At 39.4% G+C, this 22,174-nt stretch overlaps 1 protein-coding gene across 1 annotated transcript in view; it reads left to right on the top strand.

The window, feature by feature from the left end:
- The first annotated feature begins 12,435 nt into the window (after window positions 1-12,435).
- Window positions 12,436-22,174, top strand: part of LOC117990210 (RNA-binding protein MEX3A) — a 111,520-nt gene continuing 101,781 nt past the window's right edge. Inside the window, exon 1 of the mRNA XM_034977674.2 lies at window positions 12,436-12,803. Coding sequence (XP_034833565.1) covers window positions 12,560-12,803 — 244 coding nt within the window. The 5' untranslated portion in view covers window positions 12,436-12,559. The remainder of the gene's footprint in view (window positions 12,804-22,174) is intronic.

Genomic DNA, 22,174 nt, shown 5'->3' with positions numbered 1-22,174 from the left:
AGGAGATAAGTTTTCCCATTTTTTATGCATTTACGTTCAGGTAGATATTTTTAGGTTACTGACAGATTTATCTCACATTTCAAACTAGCTGGTTCCCGCGAATACGTCCGCGTGGGTGTAGGCTCTCAAAATACTGTGGGAACTATTGTATCGCATAAAATGTACCCACATACATTTGTCTATTTTGGCGGATTATAGCAAATTTAAGCTTTGTAGTTCCTTGTAGCCTGTAGGCATGTAATCATTGACTTCCGCAAAGTTTATGCCTGCTTCTATCAAACACTAAGTTCTTTTACCTAAGTATCTACCTAATTTGCCTATGTTAGTCAGAATTAGAATCAATTTTGTTTTTCAACTCGGTAAAGTACCTACCTACCTACTCGGTTTCTACATGAGTCAAAGAAAAGACTGAAATCAAACTGAAATAGTGAAACCGTCATGACATACATTATGTATATTTTTTAAGTATTTTAACTATTTTTGGAACAGTTCATACCAACTTCAAGTAACTAAACTTTATGCAATTTCATTCCCAACTCCTTTGACGTCAATTCATCTAATTTTACTTTATTTGTGCAACTCATTACAAAATGAATAGGTACGCAATCTTCTCATCCGTATAGGTAGCTACCTTCTATGAAAACAACATGTATTTTATACCTAAACAACAATATTAAATCTTTATATATAAAAATGAACCGCTAAATGTGTTGCTGATCGCAAATCTCGAGAACAGCTAAACCGATTTTGCTAATTCTTTTTTTATAATATTCCTTGCAGTACCAAGGATGGTTATTACGGAGAGAAAAATTTAAAAAATTTGAATCGACTGCTAGGCGGTACGAAGTTTGCCGGGGCAGCTAGTTAAAAATAAATCCCAAATAAAAAAAAATCTCCATGGATGAACTGTTTATACTTATATTCTTTGAAAACCAAAATCATTCATTTTCAAGACAAGCCACATCAATCAATATCTTCAATTCTTCACGTTTGTACCGGAACCGCGCTTCCGATAAATAAATCCGTCCAAAAACTTAAGAAACTAAGGAAATTGCGATATTCCAAAATTGATTCTCCATACAGAACTTGTCTGGCTCAGAAGTCTCGAACATCCGCTCGTTCGTTGACTAGGAGCTGCTGGCGGAAATTATTAAATCAGACGTGTGCTAAGCTGTAGGTTGATTTCGCAAACCTGCATCAATCATTATTACAATCTCAATTGTTCTGGCCCCCAATTGTGTAAGAATAACCATTTCATGGCTATCGCAATCGTCAAGAAATTCTGCCATTTGATTGGTTGATTCGCTGTTTACATTTTTTCACAGCCAATCAAAGGGCAGAATTCTTGACGATTGCGATAGCCATGAAATGGTTATTCTTACACAATTGGGGGGCTGATTGGCTGAATTTGTACGATTCTTGTTACAGCAATGCATTGTAGCCAATAGTGAGCGAGCGTCAATCAGTTAGAGGTGATTGCGATCGTGACATTGTAGCTGTCATTCTCCCGCAATCGTGCAGCTGGTAAATTTTGACCGTCACATCGTAAAGGGATGATCTACTGGAGGGAACTACTGGATCAGGCTGTTTGGCATGCATATTGCTATCAATATAACGTAGACCTTTCCATTCTATTCTATAAAAATATTCTAGAACTTAATTATTAATTTCAGTGGTTTTTATGATAAAACTAGCTTATTCCCGCGACTTCGTCCGCGTGGATTACACACATTTCATACCTTATTTGACCCCCTTAGAGGTTACATTTTCAAAAATCCTTTCTTAGCGGATGTCTACGTCATAATAGCTATCTGCATGCATCAGCCCGGTGTGAGCTGTTTGTGACCTTTTCATTTTTCTTATAAAATATTGTTTTAATTCTGATACAAGTTAGCCCTTGACTGCGATCTCACCTAGTGGTAAGTGTTGACGCAGTCTAAGGTGATAGATAGAAGGTTGCCACCAGCTCCCAAGCTATTATAGCTTTCGAGACGTGGCAAAAAAATGCCCTACACAATACTCGCATCTGCTTTCCGGCGTTTTATAAGCAGATGTTCTTAAGGGGCCCAGAAAAAATCACTACCTGCGTACTTTTGTATTACGTATTGTTGTCCGTCTGTACATACTACTCTGTCTGTACCTACTGGCGGGTACTTATTCGTGAACTTGCGAGAGGGTGACTATGTTCTGCAAAACGTTAGGGATATGTGGGATATTCTCACGGGTTTATTGTACTTTCGTATAGGTACCTATTAAATTATTACGGAAGCGCCCCTGTTGTTATTTTAATCTAATTTATGTAGGTTTGTTTATCATGTTTTCATTTCGTATTATTTTAATTTCCATAGTAAATTAAGGAGGTAAGTATGTTATTTTTTTTTTACAATTTGAGTCGGCTGTTTATTTGGAATGAGTTCCGAAGTACGAACGGGCAAAAAAATACTTAACTAAAGATTTATTTTATTTCGGACAGTTAATTTTTTATAATAGTTCAGCTTATTCTAAGTCAAAAACGTTTGGAGGTGTGCCTATTTGGGACTGGGCATATCAATAATTAGCATGCGGTAGTTACTTAAGAAACTCTGGGTGACCGCTTTTGATCATTGGACTTTAGAGGTCCGAGGTCTATTCTTTTTCTACGTGCCTCGGAAAGCCATCGCGTCGGTCACTGTAATAGGAGTGCAATAAGAAAGCGTTTCAAAAAATTCAACGGAATTATCACAAAACGTAAATCCACACGAAGGAAGTCTCGGGTGTAAGCTAGTCTAATAATAATCGTTACATTACACCTAACAGTTGAAATGCCTTACTTTTACTTCAGGCGTATACGACCCGAGACGTGTGCCCTTCTGCATATATGCAGGTCTTGTACGACTTGGGGTTCAAGTTTCACTGAATTATTTCCCATGAAAGATCCCTAGGCCCTACCTAAGAAAAAATGCTTCATCTCATAAAACCACACAATCCATGCTTAATATTATAAGTTTGAAAGTGTGCCTGTGTCTGCTAGCTTTTCACGACCCATCCTTTTCACTAATTTTGACGAAATTTGGTAGGTACAGAGATAGCTAGCTTCCATCTCGGGGACGGACTAAAATCAAAGAGATCGCACGGGATTTTTAAAAACCTAAATCCATGCGGATGAAGTCGCGGGTATCATCTAGTTTTTTTTAATTTTTTTTTATTCAGATACAAGCTAGCCCTTTTCTGCAATCTTACCTGGTGGTAAGTGATGATGCAATCTTAGAGCCTCAATAGCTCAACCGGTAAAGGAGTGGACTGAAAACCGAACGGTCGACGTTTCAAACCCCGCCCGTTGCACTATTGTCGTACATACTCCTAGCAAAAGCCTGACGCTTAGTTGGAGAGGAAAGGGGAATATCAAGAATATTAGTCATTTAACATGGCTAATTTTTTTTTTAATCTAAGATGGAATCGGGCTAACCTCTACCACCACTATATCATCATCTTACAAATGCAAACCGACTATCAAAAAGCGTAATTTTTTTTACCCACTTTGAATAAACGTTTCGACTTTTGACTTTTTTTTTACTGCCGGGAATCAAACCTCCCACTAATAAGACCACTGCGCCAGGGAGGTCGTCAATAATGAAGTGACCATCTGCTTGCACCTTATCACCAGTATATATTAACAGTAGTGAAACGTGAAACTACATCCCTCATAGCCTGGAGGCCCTACCCTATACCTGCACCTTAGAACCGAACAACACAAAAACCCATAGTTTTCAATGTCTTGTATTTCATCTACAAAAAAAATGTAATTGTGTTACTTGTTCGTAACTTCTATGTACCTACGTTACCTTTAGACTTTAGAGCTGTCTCTCAGAACCTATTGTCGTTGTAAATAAACATTTTGAAAGGTTTTTGGTAGAAGAGGTTATGTACGCGTCAACTTGGCTAGCGAGGATTTTTGTCACCTGGTTATCTTGCTGATCGTCATCAGGTAAGTAGGTAGGTACCTACCTAATTTGTTTTGTCAAGTAACACGTTTCTTTACCCGACGCCTGTGTAGGTCCTAGTAGGTATAAGACATGTATAAGTATCGACTATAATAAGTCAATGATAAGAACAGTGGAATATTCTTGATCTCAACTGAATTTATGTTAAGTACCTATTTATTTAAAAAAAATAGCGAGCAAGCGCGCCTACTCTTGCAAAAAAAATACGCGCAGATGTACCTACTTAATAAGTACTTAGTTCCTTAATAGATATATTTCCTCTTTTTTTAAGTCTGTTAAAAAAGGCTAAAATCCAACCTAAATATACGAAGTAACTTTCAAAAATACCCAAAAAATACTAAAATGTATATTCTATTATACCTAAACCAAAAACACGAATATAAGATATAAAATCTTAATTGCAAAATCAGATTTTGTCCCTACTTCCTATAATTATACCAAAAGCTCACCCCAAACAACTTAGGGTCATTAATTTCCATCAAGTTTTAAACTGAAACAAAATCTTTTAATCGCTGTAAGAAGCTGAAGATTGCTACCGACTGCCGACTGCCCAAAACATCAAACAACTTTCCTATTTACGGAAAAATACCAAATACTCTCCTTAGCCTTGCTACAAACTTCCTATTTTTATTGGAACCGATTTTGATAAAAAAGTTCAACTGAATAATAAAGTAACAAATTCGAGTAAAACATAAAACACCTACAAACCAAAAACGGCATGACAATTATATAGCTCAGTCAGAAAAGTCTGTCTAGAGGAAGCGATATACATACTTTGATTTTCCTCGCGCCACACCTGGAAAAGGCCTTGGCCTAGGCCAAACGAAGACCCCACTGCTGCTGGCAATAGAACCCTTCATATGAGTACGAGTACCGTCATCTGTGTGTGGAGACCACCACAGTATATTGAAGTGTATATTTGTAAATGGAAAGTCTAGTTTGTCTTTATCTGTAAAATGTCTTTCGAAGAAAATTTAAACTTACCTACGTATATTCAATGAAAATATGAGAACTAAAGTCATATTTGATGTACTCGAACAATATTTTTCATCACTTTATTAGAATTTTACTCGCTTATAGAAAGTGAAAATTATTTTTACAATCGGATCCGATTTGTTAATATCGGAAGTTTGCGGCTGTATTTGTGACCAACTTTCTGTAGTCCGATTTTCCCGAAGGCAAGACAAGGACAAAAATACTCAGTGCGAACGTAAAAGCGAGATAGAAGGTTTCTTTCTAGGTGATTTAGGGCCAACGCTATTGAAGTGGCTGTCTCAGAATGGAGCCTACTACAAGGGTTGAAACGGAAAGGGTCGCAATCCGAGGGGTTCGTTGAACTTTGTGCTAATTCCGAAGCGTTGTTTTGAGTCGGTGGTAAGACCGGGGGAAATTTATCAAATTCTGTTTCGAGATCAACTCAAGCTTTTTGTTTTTAGCGAGTATTGTTCAGCTAATCGTTTATTTCGTTTTGACTTAATTTTACGTACTACACATACACACCAATCCATACTTCATACTAATATTATATAATGCGAAAGTGTGTTTGTTCGTTGGTTTGTCCTTCTATCACGCCGCAACTCTGCAACAGAACGGCATGATTTTTTGCATGAATATAGTTAAGGACCAAGAGAGTGATATACCTATGCCACTATTTATCCTGGAAAATCCCTATGGGATTTTAAAAGCCTAAATCCACGCGGGTAAGTAATATCATAAATGCGAAAGAATGTCTGTTTGTCTGTCAGCTAGCTTTTTACGGCCCACCCGTTAAACCGATTTCAACAAAATTTGGTACAGGGATATCTTGCATTCCAAGGATGGATATAAGCTGTTTTTTTAGAGTTCTGTACCTCGAAAAGAAACACGGAACCCTTATAGGATCACTTTGTTGTCTGTCTGTCTGTCTGTCTGTTGTAAATCAATGAGTTCCCACGGGATTCTTAACAATCTAAATCCATATGGATGAAGTCGTGGATATCATCTATTTGGTACAGAGATAGCTTGCATCCTGGGGACGGACATAGGAAACCAGCTTGGAATTTCTCTACGTGAACAGATTTTTATTTATTTTTGCGCATAATAGTTTTTCTAGTATCGTACAAAATATCGAAAAAATAAGACTGTAGGTAGTATGGAACCTTCAGTGCGCGAGTCTGAGTCGCACTTGGTCGGTTTTTTAGATGACCAAGCGGGCCAAGAAATCGATTCCGAGGCTTCTGACTTCTGGCTTTCGAGGCAAGCTTTCTAAGCACCACAAAATATCCAAAACGTTGTCCAAAAATGCGCATCGAATCGAGAACTTCCTCCTTTTTTAAAGTCGGTTAAATTTTATTAATTTTGTATTTTTTTAAATAGAGATAGCGAGCAAAAGAGCAGGCGGGTCACCTGATGTTAAGTGATTACCGCCGCCCATGAACATTTGCAGCACCAGATGGAACCGCCGATGCTTTGCCGGCCTTTTAGGAATTTGTTGGTCCGCCCCTTGAATAACCCCATGTTGTAATCTAGTGGGAACACCGCCGATGGGAGTTGGTTCCACAGTTTGCATGTGCGTGGAAAGAAGGATCTGGCATGATCGTCGAAGTGCACCAGACACCCAGGTAGTTATTTAGTATTTTAATTTAAAATTTAGGAGCCCAGATCGAATCTACCTCGTTAGGCCAACTAAAACAAAATCAAAACCCGATTCCCATCGCATAAATCTCCCCCCATTATTGGGTAGTACCTACCGATAAGATTCGCGCTGCAAATTCATAAGCCATTGACCCGGTTGAGGGCTTTGTTAGACCTTTCTCAGGCTCAGCGTTTAACAGCTGTCGCTGCAGCCGGCCCGGTCGGCTGCATACAAGGCGGCTTGTAATTTCTTGACGATTTTATAAACGCTTTGTTGCTCGGGATATTTTACGTTTTGATTTATAGACTCGATGCACTGAATTAAATTTGGAACCCAAGTTTTTTTTCCAACCCAACCCAATTCTGCCACCCGCGAATCGCAATAGTTTTTTCTCCTTTTTTAATCCTCTTTTTGCTATAATTACTTACATACTTAGTTTTTCAGTCATTTTTAAAAGAAAATTTTCCATTTCTATTTTGTACGGATGGATAAAAAATCAAACTTTTTTCTAATTGTGTCTGCTCTAGGCTAGGCTATAAGTAGGGCGGAACACTAGTCACTAGGGCATTTTTTTTTAATTAAGAATCAACAATCCAGTATGGATTATTTACATAAATAAGTTTGCATAAATTTACATTGAGAAAAAAAACTTTTCATTAAAAAAATTATATTTACAAAAAATATACACCGTCCATATCTTTTTTTGACGATTTAGGTTCATTTACTGGTTCATCCACTTTTTGTTATCATTACTTATTGTCCTAGTGTTTTTTTCACAAAATTTTCTTAGTATAAACAATGAACATAATGATTTCCAAGATAAAATAAAATTAACAAAGGTTTAGTTAGTGTGAAGTTTTAGAAAATATTATTCTCTTTACTTGGGACCTGTAAACGTTTTATTGGTTTAAGCTGTTAGCGCGATAAGATAACGATTCTGTGAATGGATTTGCTTAACAGTCCATATCCATACTAATATTATAAATGCGAAAGTGTGTCTGTCCGTCTGTCTGTTTGTCTGTCTGTCTGTCTGTCTGTCTGTCTGTCTGCTAGCTTTTCACGGCTCAACGGCTTAACCGATTTTGATGAAATTTGGTACAGAGGTAGCTTACATCCCGGGGAAGGACATAGGCTACTTTTTATCCCGGAAAATCAAAGAGTTCCCACGGGATTTTTGAAAAACTAAATCCACGCGGACGAAGTCGCGGGCGTCATCTAGTATAATATATTTTGGAGGTAAGAGTGTGGAGTATAGCAAGCGAAGCTCCGTTACTGTACGTTTATTACATTACTGTACTCAGATGATGCTCGCCTCTCGACTTCGCCCGTTGCGTCCGCCTGTTTCGTTATTCGTCCTTAAAAATACCGTGGTAAGTGGTAATCTAATATTCGGGAAAAAGTGCCTGTACCTGTCTCAGGGATGCAAGCTATATCTGTACCAAATTTCATCAAAATCGATTAAACGGATGGGCTGTGAAAAGGTCCAGACACACCGTTAGACAGATGCATTATCGCATATTTTATAACACCTACTAAATACGTAAGTAGATTATATTTATTAATTAATAGCGGATACCCGGCGTGTGTTACTACGCTAAAAAAGAATGTGCCTAATACATTGTTTAAGTGGTCAACAACCATCTTCGCATTATTGCATTTCTAATGAAACCAGTTTGGGGCACATCGGTTGGATGCTCACTTCAAAGTCTATAGCGGAAATAGAAATATTTTTTGTGCTTTATATATTACGAACGAGATGATGCCCGCGACTTCATCCGCGTGGATTTAGGTTTTTTTAAAACCCCGTGAGAACTCTTATATTTTTCGGGATCAAAAGTAGCTTATGTCCTTTCCTGGGATACAAGCCATCTCTGTACCAAATTTTATTAAAATTGGGTAAACGGATGGGCCGTGAAAAGCTAGCAGACAGACAGACACACTTTCGCATTTATAATATTAGTATGGAAGTATGGATTAGGATATGATACCTACATATAAACTACATATAAGCTGACTAACTAGATTATTGATAGATGACGTGAAAAATTATTAGGTATCGTTTCATATGGTCAGGCACCCTTAGGATTGCCAATTGCCATAATATTTAACCCTGAACGAAGTACAAACAGAACCAGTTGTCAATGGGGCCGCGCCAAATAGGCGTTCGTTTCCAAATTGATTGAACGTAAACACTCTTTGCCAATGTCGAACTTTGAGAACTAAAGTATCGACCAAAGTTCTACGCCAAAAGCTCGGCTGATATTTTGGTTTTAAATGTTGTATAGAAGCAGGCGTTACTTTGCGGAAGTCCATGATATACAATGAACCAAAAGCTTAATTTGCTGTAATCCGCTGAAACAGTTCGAATCTGTAAGTAGATATAGACCTAGATGATGCTCCGGTGTCGGGGTGAAACGTGCGTCGAATGTGTTTGGGATTTGTGTGGTGCTGCGTGGTGGTGGTGCGTAATGCTTGCTTGGTGGCTGCTTTTTCCTGCATGTTTAGCAGTGGGAGGGCGGGCGGTGCATTTCGCATGCTGCATGTTGCACCATACAGATTCGACCTGTTTCAGCGGATTATAGAAAATTAAGCTCTTGGCTCATTGTAAACTAAAGTATCGACCAAAGTTCTACATTGCCAAAAGCTCGGCTGATATTTTGATTTCAGTTAGTGCATGTAAGTATATTTTCTCTTATTACGCTTGTAATTGACAACCATACCACAGAGTAGGGATATGATATTTCATCTTCTTCTTGTAGTGCCGTCGCCCGTCTCCTACCTGAGGTTGGCAACATAAATGCTATCTGCACCCTCATCTGCATCTGTGTCATAGAGACGCTGCTGCGTAAAAAACGGGTTCTCTTCCCGTAGCATTGGCGTAAATTCTTGAGCCACGATGTTCTTCGGCCGGGTGGTCTTCTGTCAGCTATATGATATTACTTATTACATACACAGGTTCAACGAAGCCGTCTAGACAAAGCAATCGTGCGACAAGTGCAAGACAAATAAGGAGCGACCCGAACTGGCCTACGTAGTTAGGGATCTACGTTGAAAGGTCGTCGTGGTCGTCATGTACCACGAGATCAAAGGCGTCGGACTACTGTGTCTCTCTTTATACTGTGGCCGTACTGTAGTTGTTCGCATAAAAATTACATACATATCTATTTTTGACGACCTCCCTGGCTTAGTGATAAGCACTGTGGTCTTATTAAAGGCAGGTCCCGGATTCGAGTCCCAGCAGAGGAACTACCTACTGGCAAAGCTTGTGCCGCCAAGCGACTAAGCGTTCTAGTACGATGCCGCGTAGAAACCAAAGGGCCATGGGTTTAATAAAAACTGCCATGCCAGCTCACATCTTAGACTGCATAATCACTTACCACCAAGTGAGATGCAGTGAAGGACTAGCTTGTATCTGAATTTTAAAAAATGTATGTACGTCACATATTGGTAGTCACGTCGGTCTTTTACTTGGGAGCTCTGGAGTTCGTTCCCGTGTACTTCTAATTTTTCGGAGTTACGTGCGTTTTAAACAATTTATGTCACGTGAAGGAAAACACCGTGAGAAAAGCTGCATGGTCCATAATGTTCTTAAAGGTATGTATTCTATGTAAATTCTGCCAATCCAAACTTGGGCAGCGTGGTGGACTATGACTAACACCCTTCTCACTGTGAAAGAAGACCCGTGAACTCTGCAGTGAGCCGGCGATGGGTTGAACATGATGATGATGATGATGATATATAAAATTCAAAATCCTGACTGACTGACTGAGTTATATCTACGCACAGCCTAAACCGCTGGTCCTAGAGACATGAAATTTGGAGGGTGTGTTCTTTGTTAAGAGTAGGTATCTACTAAGGAAGAATTTTTCGAAATTCCACCACTAAGTGGGTTAAATGGGGGTTTGAAATGTATGTAGTGCACGCGGACGAAGTCGCGAGCATAAGCTAGTTGTACATACAGTACGACTACGTAGAAAGTCGTAGCGCAGTACATACCTACGTCGTAGCTCGTAGCGCGGTGCGGGGTGCGAGGTGGGGGCGCGGGGTCAAGGCGACGTAACGGCGACCTCTCGCGAACTGCAGGTTATTCAAGTGTATTCGCCATCTAAGATATTTTTAAGTCTACTCAATGACTTGGGAAAGTTTTTGATACGAAGTATTGCCATAGTGAATAAAGTATTACCTTCACTGAAAGGTGAATTACCTACCTAGAACGTAAAAAACTGGCCAAGTGCGAGTCAGACTCGCGCACCGAGGGTTCCGTACTAAAGTAGCATTTATTCGACATTTTGCCCGATAAATCAAAAAAATAAATAAAAGTCTGTTTTAAAATGTAGGTACAGGTAAAGCCCTTTCATATTATGATACCCCACTTGGTGTAGTAAACTCACTTTGAAAGTTGAAAATACTAATTATTTGTTACATTTTAAATACTGCTAAATTACAAACTTCATTCCGATGCAGCTAATACCTGGTCGGGTTTATCATGAACACATTTTTTTGTGACGTAACCACAAATTCACGGTTTTCGGATTTTTCCCTTCACGTGTGCATAAGACCTACCTACCTGCCAAATTTCTGAATGGCAGCTTCAAATGCTCTGTAGCTGCCAGGTTTATATTGCTGTTACCAGTTAGCAGCAGTGTGCATTGAGCTTTAGAAAGCTTATTGTGTAAAACGAGAAAATATCTACTTCGTAATAATTCGTGATAAAGTTTAAATTAAATTAAAATAAATTAAAACCTAGTAGATTCATAGCCCAGTGGTTAAGAGTAAGACGTCGGCCTTCTATGAGGTCGGGGTTCGATCTCGGGCACGCACCTCACAATTTTCCGGAGTTATGTGCGTTTTTAAGAAATTAAATATCACTTCCGATAACGGTGAAGGAAAACATCGTGAGGAAACCTGCATGTCTGAGAATTTCGCCATAATGTTCTCACAGGTGTGTGAAGTCTGCCAATCCACACTGGCAGACTTCTCTAAGCATTTCTCAGTCATAGTCAAAGCTCATACGTACTCAGTAGTGGGCCGGCGATGATGACAATGACCTAGAAGATAATAAATTCCCATTTTATTTTAATTGTTTCGCATATTTTGTTAACCTGCAACATGAACCTAAGAGCTTAAAGAAAAGCTGGCTATAAAATTTCTATTTTCCGAAGCTGCGAAGCCTTTGTTATTCTCGGAATCTTGAACTTTATAAAATATGTTTTATTTTTAGTATTTTTATAGAAATAACAAGAAGCTAACGTTGATAGTTAGGTATTTATCAGGGGGCATAACAAGCAAAACTAAAGGACGGGGCACTTCGTACCTACCTTTTCTCCATATTATTTTCTACGAGGATTAAAAAAAAATGTAACAAGGTAACCTTGCATCCGTGGGTCCCAAGGGCTTAAGCTCTTTTCGAGGAAATTTTAAAAAGGGTTATCGAGTCGACCTTATACCTACCTTACAAAGAATTAGTTTGGCAATAACAGAATCTTGATAATTGTATGTAATACTTACGAGTGAACTTATTGCAGCTGTCGTGATTGCAAGTAACTTATAAAAGCGTCGCATAACTTTATCTGGGAGTAAGTAACTATTCGATAAGCCTCCGAAGTGGGCAAGTCGTTAATCAATTGACTACTTAGGAAGTGTCGAGCGCGATATAATTACCTGCGAGGTGTCGTCGGGCTCACGTCGACGGCCGACAGGGCGGGCGGGCGGAAGCTGCGTCGCTCCGCGTACGGCGCCCGGTGCAGCGCGCCCCCTGGCCACCCGCCACCCCGCCCGCCGCGCCCCCCGCGCACGCAAGGCGCGTGCGCCCGCCGGCCGGCGACTCAGTTCACCGCCGCGCCGCGACCTAGACACCCGTGTGTTGCGTCACACGATCCCACGCGGCGAAACAATCGAACGCGTACCACCAGTGACTCGAGAGGGAAACCTCTCGTAAACCGACAAGATTGCGTCGCAAGTGGAGATGCCGTCGAGCCTGTTCGGAGAACTGGGCGGCGGGGGGCTGGTGGAGGACCAGCGCGCCTTCCAGCTCGCGCTCGAACTCAGCATGCTGAACTTCGGCGACGCGCTGCCGTCTGCGAACCCGCTGGCGAGCCCGCTCGGGTTCGCGCCGCCGCCAGACGACCGCGCCAAGAAATCCCAGAACATGACGGAGTGCGTGCCCGTGCCGTCCTCGGAGCACGTCGCGGAGATCGTCGGCAGACAAGGTAGGCCTCGAGGTTCCGTCTCGGAGTTTCGCCACCCTTACATAAGGGCGCCGCACGTGTCGCCCGGCTCGCTTCGAGGTTATGTTCGATCAGTCGCCGAACTCCTCGGCTCGACAGGCGAGATATGTCTTGTTTGTTTACCCGCAAGGATGCCGCAACTCCGCAGTCTCGGTACCTCGCTAAGTATTCCGTAGCCGTTACGTTTTATTCCGTAGATCGTAGCTTCGCAACGTAGGCCGACTGTAGGTACGTACAAATCAAATAGACCGTGCATAATGAATAACTTATCGTGCACAATGATTTCCCATGGTGCAGGCGGTCGTAACGAACTTCTCGGTTCTCCAATGCGGTAGATGCCTCCTCGAGTCGCCTGTGAAAAAACTACGATCTAATTAAAGGGCAGGGACGAACAAAAAATGATACCCTCAGGGATGAGTAGTTTTTCTCGAGAGTAGTGTAAAAAATTCCGACAAAGGTTCGACGCCGCCTTATCTGGGACTAATTTTTTGAAATGTGCACCGGATTTGCGAAAAAAACTAATTGCACGGTCGTTTGGTGAGATTCTTTCGTGAGTTATTTTCCTCGCGTTGATGGTGGGTCATGTAGTTGCGGTTTTTATATGTACCTATCTACCCTCGTATCGAATGATTAGTTCCACGCATATTTTTCCCATCTACCTTTACTATTTTTATTTTTATATGTTCAGTCGTGCATGCAGCGAAAAGGAGCGTCAACAATCGTCAAACTAGTTAGGTAGGTACCTACTTAGTAAAAATACTAGGTAATACCTAGTATTTTTACTAAGTAGGTAAAATGCTTTGCCTAACTGCTCTTATTTACACCTAAGTCAATTGTTATTATTAGCAGCTAGCGCACCATGTTCTTAGAGTAAAATAATATCCACCTAGGTACCTAGGTACGTAGGGTATATCCTACCTATCACGTAGTACTAATTCGGTCGTATAAGTAGTTACACGAATCTCTCAATACCTAAATTAGTCTTAAATTAGCTATCCTTTTCAGCAAGGACTGACAACTCCTACTTCCTACTAACTTCTGTATAATAATCTGTAAATGGTTCCCTCACTTAATTAATTCTTAGTTAACTCACCTACCTACATAAGTAGATTAAAAAAACAGTTTTAACTGTTACCAAGTACCTACCTATGTAGGTATCTAAAGTAAGTATGTACCTATTTTAAGTTTTAACCATTTATTGACCTATTAAACCAGTTTTTGTTGTCTGTACTTTTCGAGTGGTTTATTAGTCCTAATTAAGTAGGTACCGAATTTTATCACTGTTATGTAAATTTGCATTAATTGTGGTTCTTTACATGTCTAATGTTACGTGTCCTTACTCCTTACATAGTAAATACCTACCTTGTAGGTAAGTATGTGTTTGTAGTTTTTGGATCTATCTACCAATTAATTTAGTGAGAAAACTTCTACTTTAATAGAATATGTTTAGCTACCTAAATATTTACCTACTAAAGGAACCATCAAGTAGGATTAGGTTTTAGTAGGCAACTAAGACTTTCTACTAAATAATTCACTCACAAAATACCTAACTATGTAGCTTAAGGTATTTGCCTAAGAAGTGGAACTGAGGTTCCTGTGCAGCTGCGCGGTGCGGGAGGGGTGATATTTAATTTAAGGGGAGGGGGGGTTAAAAATGCAATGTTTATTATCAGCTGAAAGAAGATGCCCGCGACTTCGTCCACATGGATTTAGGATTTAAAAATCCCGTGGGTACTCTATGATTTTCCGGGATAAAAACTAGTCTATGTCCGTCTCCAGAATGCAAGCTTTTTCTGAACTAAGTTGGTACCTACCTACCTAGATGATACCCGCAACTGCGTCCATGTGGATTTAGGTTTTTAAAAATCTCGTAGAAAAGCTTGGTTTTTCCGGGACCCAAAGTAGCCTATCCTCAAAGTTAAGTCTTTCTCGATACAGATCTCAAACCATTTAGGAATCATTAAAAATATCATGTCTGCTTAGAATGGTACCAAGAATTCTGGCTGCATCTCCGCGCTGAATATTTGATTCCCCGCTTCATAAATGAGTCATCCTCATAGTAAATAGACGTCAAAGGAAACATCTGCATAGCAAAATAAAATATTATACCTACGTAGTAAATAGTACAGTATAGTTACAGGCACTGCTAGGATATGGAATGCCTTTCCATTTTCCGCGATAGCTTTAATATTGATACCTTCAAAAGAAATCGGCCAAGTGCGAGTCAGGCTTGCGCAACGAGAGTTCCGTACTACAGTCGTATTTTTTCGACATTTTGCACGATAATTCAAATTCTGTGATACATAAAAAAAAAAAAATCTGTTTTAGAATGCACAGGTGAAGACCTTTCATATGATACCCCACTTGATATCTTACTTCGAAAATAGAAAGTGTAATTATCAGTTCATGACCACAATTTAAATTTTTTTTGTGTGATGTAACCACAAATTCACGGTTTTCAGATTTTTCCCCGAATGTCTGCTATTATACGTACCTAACCGCCAAATTTCATGACTATGTCAATGGGAAGTACTCTGTAGGTTTCGTGACAGACCGGCAGACAGACAGACAACAAAGTGATCCTATTCCGTTTTTCCTTTTGAGGTACGGAACCCTAAAAAGTGAATAGGATCTTCTAGGCAGGTCGCGCTTCTAGGTAGGCTGCATCATCACCTAATGATTGGTGTGATTGCAGTAAATCGCAAAGCTAAATGTACATATATATCCTAGTCAGGGCTCTGTTTTTATTCTTCGGGTACGGAACCCTAAAAAATACTGCAACCTTACACCTCTCGTACATTTATAAAATGCCTGTATCACACAGGCAGACCGACAGGACGAAATTGTTAAGGTTCCATAACCCTAAAACCCTATCTGATTGCTTCCTACTCTAAATCTTATTCGAGTCTTGTAATGACTAAAATACTCCAACAGACAAAAAAAGAAAATTATACTGCATTGAGAAAAGTTCACTATTCAGTAGTGTGTCCAATATTTCTGGTTTGTCCGGGATTCTTGGTACCAAGTAGTACCAAGTAGGTACCAAGTGTCATGTTTTCAGGGCCAGGTTTCAGGTAGGTGAGTTTTTTTATTCCGCAGTAAATTCTAGACGCCTGAATAGATTTGGATGTATGGGGTATCGTTAGAATCTTTAGATCATCCAGAGTGGCTATAATTTTTTGAAGATATGGCAAGGCAGTGTGTTTTTATTTTATTTTTAATTACGACTTTTTATCTCTGAAGTCAAAGAGTTGCCACGAGGTTTTCAAAAACCTAAATCCACTCGTTGCATCCATCATCTAAATAATATATAAAAGGAAAGGTGACTGACTGACTGACAGACTGACTGACTGATCTATCAACGCACAGCTCAAACTACTGGACGGATCGGGATGAAATTTGGCATGCAGATAGCTATTATGACGTAGGCATCTCAAAGAAAGATTTTTTGAAAATTCAACCCCTAAGGGGGGAAATAGGGGTTTGAAATTTGTGTAGTAGCATAAGCTAGTCTAGGTATAGAATAATTTTGTCCCAATTTCTAGTAGCGAATTAGTAGTCCCGATATTCCTGCAATTCGCTGGCGAGTTGGCGTCACTAGTGCGCATATCCCTTGCTTTTTAATGAGACTCGCGATAGAGGAATTGCATTCCGGTGAATGCCCTTTGACGTATGTACTCCTAGTCACCATGTACTCTCAACAACCTGCACACACTGAGAAAACTTTAGTTCGCGACACTGATAGCCGTACTCAGAGTCGCTAATCGTTACTTAAGATTGAGTTAAAACGAGACAAATTTATGTGAGAGCTCTGTCTCGTTTTAACTAAACTTAAGTAACGATTAAGCGACTCTGAGTACAGCAGTAAAACTTTTTTTTTAAACCGACCTAGTACGAGTCAGACTCGCGCACTGAGTGTTCCGTACTACAACCGTATTTTTCGATATTTTGCACTATAAATCAAAAACTATTATGCCTAAAAATAAATGAAAATCTGTTTTAGAATGTACAAGTAAAGCCCTTTCATATAATACCCCACTTGATATACTTATTTTACTTCGAAAATATTGATAATAGCAATATTTGTTCATGAACACATTTTAATTTTTTTCTTGTGATGTAACCACAAATTCACGGTTTTCAGATTTTCCCCCTAATTTCTGCTATAAGAACTACCTACCTGCTAAATTTCGGTATTCTAGGTCAAGGGGAAGTACCTACCCTGTAGGTTTCTTGACAGACAAACAACAAAGTGATCCTATAAGGGTTCCGTTTTTCCTTTTGATGTACGGAACCCTAAAAATAACATAATACCTAGGTATTTAGTAGGTATCTATTTTAACTAGGCTAGCTAGTGGTACTGTCTCTTATTTTCTTTTTTCTGTCTTCTTTTAAATGTTGTTGTTAGGTAATCTATTCAAATAGATTTTTAAAAGCTCTTTTTGTTCACAATAATGAAACACAGACTTTCAGCTTTTCAATTTTCTTAGAAATTCCTTCTTTGGTCTTTTGACTTTTAAGCTGCTTTTTAATAAAACAAGTTTTAGGTACAAGTTGTATTTTAACAACGAAACGTTGCATTATTTTTGGAAATAAAAAATCTAGGGAAAAATTAAGTTCCATTTTCGATTGAAACTAAAAAATCTAGAAAATATTTGGGGTAATTAATTTTCGATTTTTTTTTCATTCCATTCGTGTATTTATTTCATGAAGAATTTCATCACTTCAAGCTTATATGTAATTGGTGACAAATTTTACCTATGGGGATGTTAACTTTGTGCCTATATTGAAAACAACAAACGTAAGTAAGAAACTTACGATTCTTCATACGCGATAAGCGCCATGTTTATGAATTGTTGTAACAAAAATACCCGACGTGCAGACGGCGTGACAGAAAGCTGGAAACCTTTCCCAAGAACAATAATACAAAATTATAGTCAACATATACATATTATATTATACATGTATAGGTTGCATTTCCAGCCGACTCGTAAAAGCAAAGCAAAAAAACAGGCCAGCGGCACACTTGCAACCTTGTCCAACTCAACTATCGCGAGCTTTGTTCAACCAAAGCTCGTAACGGCAACAGCCCTTTATTGCGACAAGGTGCCATCTGCGCAGCGTTTCGTATTGTAATGTAGGTTATATTGCTATATTTAGGTCTTTTCGTTCCAACTGTTGGGTTTGTTTGTATGTTTTTAGTTCTGCGGTCCCTAGGTTGCGTCTCCTTTCTTTGTTACAAGTCAATGGCTAGTTTTAAAGATATTAGAGCTAGTGGAATAAGAAAGAAACCTTTGTTACCTGTTATCTGCCAAAGTCACGATGATCCAAGCTGATCGTTCCTCCCTGTGTTGGGGGCAATGCGCAGAGATACTTTCAGCTTTTATAAAATAACGAAGATCTGGCCCTAACAGGCTCTCTCTTTCTATACCTAGGTAGGTAGGTACCGCCTTTCAAATTAGCTGTGGATCACGGATTAACTCAAAACTCAAAAAACTCAAAATGTTACAATGTGCGGTCATAAAATAGTACAGTTTTTGTTAAAGAATATTAGCCAAGTTAATTGCTGACTAATATTCCCCTTTCCCCTCCAATTAAGCGTAAAGCTTGTGCTAGGAGTAGGTACGACAATAGTGCAACGGGTGGGATTTGAACCGGCGGTCTTTCAGTTTTCAGTCCGTTTTTTTAACCGTTGAGTTATCGAGGCTCTAAACGAGGCTAATAACGCATATAAAGCAAGTAGGTAGGTAGGTAGGTACCTACTATACTCTCAACTTTAAATTGCTTAACTCGTAAAAAAAGTTTAAAAGTTCGGAGAACATCCTTGAAATTAAACTTGTTTTGGTACCCCGGGATAACACAATGGGAATGGTAGAAATTCAATACGCACTTAGAAATACACAAGAGAGCTTTTGCACGAAGGTCCATCATAAAAGAGGTTTTGCTGTCACTTTATACTTACCTACTTGACTACCTGAGACGAAGTTTTTGCGACTTGCATTTGGTTTTGCTTGGAGGATAACAATTTTATTATTAGGGTTCCGTCCCTCAAAAGGAAAAACGGAACCCTTATTTATAGGATCACTTTATTGTCTGTCTGTCTGTCAAGAAACCTATAGGGTACTTCCCGTTGACCTAGAATCATGAGGCAGAAAGGTCTTGTATCAGGCATGAGGGGAAAAATCTAAAAACCGTGAATTTGTGCTTACATCACAAGAAAAAAAATTAAATGTGTTATGAACAAATATTGCTATTTTCAACTTTCAAAGTAAGATTACTATACCAAGTGGGGTATCATATGAAAGGGCTTTACTTGTACATTCTAAAACAGATTTTAATTTATTTTTAGGCATGATAATTTTTGATTTATCGTGCAAAATTTCGATAAAATACGATTGTAGTACGGAACCCTAAGTGCGCGAGTCTGATTCGCTCTTGGCCGGTGTTTATTAACTTGCAAAGTTCTTTTACTTAGGTACCTTAGTTTTATTTATTCTATTTTTTATTTGTACCAAAAACATTTTCAATTAAGAGTAAAAGTGGACAGGCAAGCACTTATCTCTATGAGAGATCTCTTCCAGTTGAGAGGCATTGCGACAAGGTTATCTTGGCGCGTGGCGAAAATCGGAACTAATGTTGCCGTCAAGTGTCCCCTTTGTTCTTGTTTGAATATTCTAAGCCTTTGTTCTCCAACAGCGCCCCCCTGTCAATGTCATTCAAGTGCCAAGATAACCTTGTCGCACTGTATTATTTAGTTGAGGTAAACAAGCAATAAAACTTAAAGCTAGCCTTATCTAATTACTATATAAATCATGACCGCGTGGAATGGTGCCAAGAATACTGGCTGCAACTGGTAAACAAGTAGCTTGTCGCTGAAATACGTAAAAGACGCACTGTACGCCAGTCCATACAACCTAGTTACCGCGAACCAGTGTGTGTGTGCGTACCAGTGCGGAAATGCAGCCAGTATTCTTGGCACCATTCCACGCGGGCATGATTTGTATAGTAATTAGATAAGGCTAGCTTTATATTTTATTATAATATTTTACTATTTTAATAATAGGCTACTTGACAATTTTTTTAAGTTGGTCTTAAATGGTTAATATTTGTCCTATTATATCAAAAAAATTAACACTATATTTTTTTGCGCCCTAAAAACCGTAAAACTTTAATTTAAAAAAATATTTTTCTTAGACAGGTGAAAACACTGTCGGCCATGTTTGGCCGATAGATTATCTGTGCTCTGACGTCATGCATTTGTAAACAACAGTATAACCACAGTGGTTATACTGTTGTTTACAAATGCATGACGTGAGAGCACAGATAATCTATCGGCCAAACATGGCCGACAGTGTTTTCACCTGTCTAAGAAAAATATTTTTTTAAATTAAAGTTTTACGGTTTTTAGGGCGCAAAAAAATATAGTGTTAATTTTTTTGATATAATAGGACAAATATTAACCATTTAAGACCAACTTAAAAAAATTGTCAAGTAGCCTATTGATGCTTAATATATTTTATATCTTTGCCATGATTTTACAATCAAATTAACACCTAATAAAACTTGAAAATCAAGGTGTCGAGACTTTTTATATTGTCTGTTATTAACAGTTAGGTACATTATATTTTTACAACTTTTTAGTCAGATCACGAAACGGATATCGAGTCGGCTAGAGACAACAAAAAATCGCAAATTCCTCAGGTTTTATTTTAAAATTCTCTACAAAACATAATTACGACCTTATCCACGCATATAATATGACATGAATGTAAAATAAGGACATCCTTCGATCCGTTCTCGACTATTTTCGTGCCATTCTCGACCTTAACCCGCTGAAATACAACGTATAGCAAAAACATGTCTGTTTATACCAATGACATGTGTTTGAGACAACGCAATATACCAAAAGGAGGTTGTTTAAAATTCTCGCGTTTACGCGCGGACACGCCGTGACGTCACGTCCGGTCTTCAACTACCCGCACTCGTACCCTTAGTACGACTTTATCGTTTCGATAGATTTCGAATATCAAAACACTAAAACGTCAAAGTGAAATCGACTTTACCTCACTTGCTTTAAAGCGCACACACTGTGAGCCAAACTAACTGAGCTTACGTAGCTACGGTAGCTTTGACATCTTTTAAGAGTTCAGTTAACACCGCGGACTGAAGAACTTTAGCTAAGCGAGCTAACTTAACTGTGGATTAGCTCTACCCGACAACTTAGCTAAGCTAGGAAGTTAACTTTATCGTTCTTCTACCTACCCCCGTATCGTGCGCGCTACGATATTACTACTACATATTGTGTATTCGGTCTGTACCTAGATATTCTATCTCGCGTAGTTGCTTGCACGCTAAGCTATGTAAGCTAAGCCATGGTAGTTTAGCTCACCGTGTGGCCTTGCGCTTACTCGTAGTTCGAGTTCGCTCATAAGTCCATATTCTGTAGCTAGCGCCCCAAGCGGTAACTTTTTTAAATAATACTGAATGTACTGATAGAAACTTTCTGATTTTCTCCTTTCTACTTCCAAAAACGTTCAAAAGGACAATTTTACCTTCCCGATTTCGGTAGGAATTTTGCAGTTTTCCCAATAAGTAATCGGTAAAGGAAAAGTTCTTCCTTTTGAAAGGAAATTCTTTCAGTGTATACTGTGTACGACTAGAAAACAAGTGTCTTCCATTTTATGTTGACCAAATGTTCCGATTATCGAAATCTATCAACGTTGTCGAGTCGTGCAAATTGTGCTAAGGGTACAGGCGTATCGATAACGTCGATTGTCGATGTACGATCGTCCCGATGTCGATCGAACCTCCTGTCGGCGCGTTTGTTGTTTTGATTTGTAGTGGCGACCCGTGCTGTGTTTTGCATCTTGTGAATTCGGTGTTTCGCAAGGTAAACTACGATCGAGGACGCAACGAGCGATTTCATAATCATCATCATCATCATCAGCAATCGATAGACGTCTACAGCTGGATATAGGTCTCTTGTAGGGACTTCCACACGCCGCCTGAATTCAGTGGCTCCCTGCGACTCGCCTGATGCCGTCCGTCCACCTAGAGTAGGTAGGAAGGCTCCACCAACGCTGCGCCTTTCGGTGCGATGTCACCATTCCAGCAACTTGGGACCCCAACGTCTATCGGTTTTTCGAACTATGTGCCCTGCTCATTGCCACTTCAGCTTCGCAACCCGTTGAGCTATGTCAGTTACTCTGGTTCTCCTATGGATCTCCTCATTTCTGATTTGATCACATAGAAAAACTTCGAGCATATAGCTCCTGCATCGCTCGCTGAGTGACTTTGAGCTTTGTGCTCTGAGCTGAGTGACGAGCCATTTACTCACTTTATATTTAAAACCT

Source organism: Maniola hyperantus, chromosome 17, assembly GCF_902806685.2.
Source record: "Maniola hyperantus chromosome 17, iAphHyp1.2, whole genome shotgun sequence".
In the NCBI taxonomy this organism is placed as follows: domain Eukaryota; kingdom Metazoa; phylum Arthropoda; class Insecta; order Lepidoptera; family Nymphalidae; genus Maniola; species Maniola hyperantus.
The sequence above is the reverse complement of the archived record's forward strand: the minus strand, read 5'-3'. Positions and strand labels throughout refer to the sequence as shown.